At 48.8% G+C, this 2,236-nt stretch overlaps 1 protein-coding gene across 1 annotated transcript in view; it reads left to right on the top strand.

Moving 5' to 3' along the window:
- Positions 1-2,236, top strand: part of LOC102250222 (galectin-9) — a 51,248-nt gene that overhangs the window by 2,741 nt on the left and 46,271 nt on the right. Inside the window, exon 2 of the mRNA XM_014533648.1 lies at positions 1,187-1,278. Within this exon, the coding sequence (XP_014389134.1) occupies positions 1,187-1,278 (92 nt within the window). The remainder of the gene's footprint in view (positions 1-1,186; positions 1,279-2,236) is intronic.

The following is a 2,236-nucleotide window of genomic DNA, read 5'->3' as shown; positions in this document are numbered from 1 at the left end:
CCTACCTGACAATCTCCCTCCTACACATCACCTGCCTGGCTCCTATAAGCATTTCAGTTCTGTAGGGAGCTGGCTTAAAGGAGAAGTAAGAGAAGACGTTAGCTACTAGAGAAATGTGAAGATTGACTAGGAGCTGGAAGTTATCTCCTAGGTTAATGCAGGGTAAGAGCACATCAGATGAAAGGCATCCGGAAGGTTAGCTTACAAGTCATGAAGAAACCAATTGGAATTTTGCTCAGAGAGACCAAGAGAGGAGGGTGTGGTAGAGACACCTACTATGTGCCAGTCTCTTCCCCAGACTTTTTCTCACTAAATAATTTATCTTACCCAGAAGGTCAGATGTATTCCTATGTTACAGATAAGGAAACAGTTGCAAAAGAGGTGACATAAGCTTTGTGAGGTCACCCAGGAAATGAGCAGCAGAATTAGGCTCCAAACCTGGATGATGCCTGGCTCTAAAACGATGCAAGCCTCACCATAACCATTGTCCTTTCAAGTGGCCCGGGAAGGGCATTTGACAAAACGGGCTCTATGGGGCCGAGGAGGAGTGCAGACACCTCACTAGGGCCTCAGAGTTTGCCAGGGCCTGGGGAGGGACTAGGGAGCAGGAGCCGGAGAGGATACGGAGCATCCAGGTGCTACCTGAGGTGGCTGGGAGGGCACGGTCATGGTCACACTGTTCTGTGGCGGGGTGGGCAGGAGGATGCCTTCCTCTTGGCCTTCTCAGGGAGCAGAAGGTTTATCCTGTAGAATAGGCTGCTGGCCTCTTTGGTCCCTTGGGTTTCTGAGTTTTCAACCAGGGCCCTGGGGCCTTTGCTAAGGGCCTGGCCTGTGGTCCAGCAGCCCCTCTCACTGTCCTGGTTTCTTCCCCTCTCAGGGCCATGTTCATGCTACTTCCTCCTCTTGAAAGCTGCTACTTCCTCTTAAGAGAGGTCAGCTCTGGGTTACATCATCTCAGAGCCCGGCAGTCTCCTTATCAGTCTCAGAATGAATGTGTAACTCCCCGGATCCAAGTCTGTTTCCTCACAGGTGGGAAGTTCCATGAGACTGAGAGTCCATATGCCCAATTTACCACTGAATCCGGCCCCTGGCATGTTGCCTGACACACTAGGCCGGCCATTAGCAAGTGCCAGAGGGATTAACAGAAGGAGCAGGACTCTAACTGACTGCCTTCTTCTCCCTGCAGGTCATCCCCTTCTCTAGGGCCACACCAGGGGGCCTCCAGTATGGACATCAGGTCACTGTCAAAGGGATGTTTCTTCCGTCCTGTGGAAGCAGGTACCTGGAAGTGTTGTTTCTCTCCAGCCTTGACCCTTAGAGAAATGTCAACTGTCTGCTCAGGGTGGTTCACCCGACACTCTCCAAGCTGCCTGTGCCTGGCTCAGGGGATGCGGGATGTGTAGGGCCTGGCCCCTGCCAACACTGCATGGAACCCCTGCCCTCTGCCAGGAGAATCTGGACACCATGAACATAGATTCCCCATAGACACAGGGAGCTCCTAGTCTAAGGCCAGCCCCGGGGCAGATCATAGGCAAGGATTGAATTTTGCTCAGGAAGACCCAGAGATGCAAAAATAATGCCTCCTTTATTTCCCATAACGGCCTTCATTCATGTCAAAGCCCTCATTTGACTGATGTGGAAATCTTTTTTTATCTCTATATTTTTTAAATTTAAAATCTTGATTGTTTAAAGTGTTACACATGTCTCCTTTCCCCCCCAATGACCTCTCCCTAGTCGCCCCCAACCCCCTGCACATGCCCTCACCCCCCTACTGTCTGTGTCCATTGGTTATGCTTATAAGTGCACATACAAGTCCTTTGGTTGATCTCTTATGCCCCTCCCGCTTCCTCCCCTGTGTTCCCTTTGAGGTTTGACTGTCTGATCAATGCTTCTATGTCTCTAGATCTATTTTTGTTCATCAATTTATGTTGTTCATTATATTCCACAAATGAGTGAGATCATGTGATATTTATCTTTCTCCGACTGGCTTTTTGCTTAGCATAATGCTCTCCAGGTCCATCCATGCTATTGCCAATGGTAAGAGTTCTTTATTTTTACAGCAGTGTAGTATTCCATTGTGTAGATGTACACCGTTTTCTAATCCACTAATCTGCTAACAGGCACTTAGGCTGTTTCCAAGTCTTAGCTATTGTAAATTGTGCTGCTAGGAACATAGGGGTGCATATATCCTTTCTGATTGGTGCTTCTAGTTTCTTGGGATATATTCCTAGAAGTG

This window comes from Myotis brandtii, unplaced genomic scaffold, assembly GCF_000412655.1.
Source record: "Myotis brandtii unplaced genomic scaffold, ASM41265v1 scaffold996, whole genome shotgun sequence".
Classification (NCBI taxonomy): Eukaryota; Metazoa; Chordata; class Mammalia; order Chiroptera; family Vespertilionidae; genus Myotis; species Myotis brandtii.
Note: the sequence above shows the minus strand (reverse complement) of the source record. Positions and strands in the feature narration are given on the sequence as shown.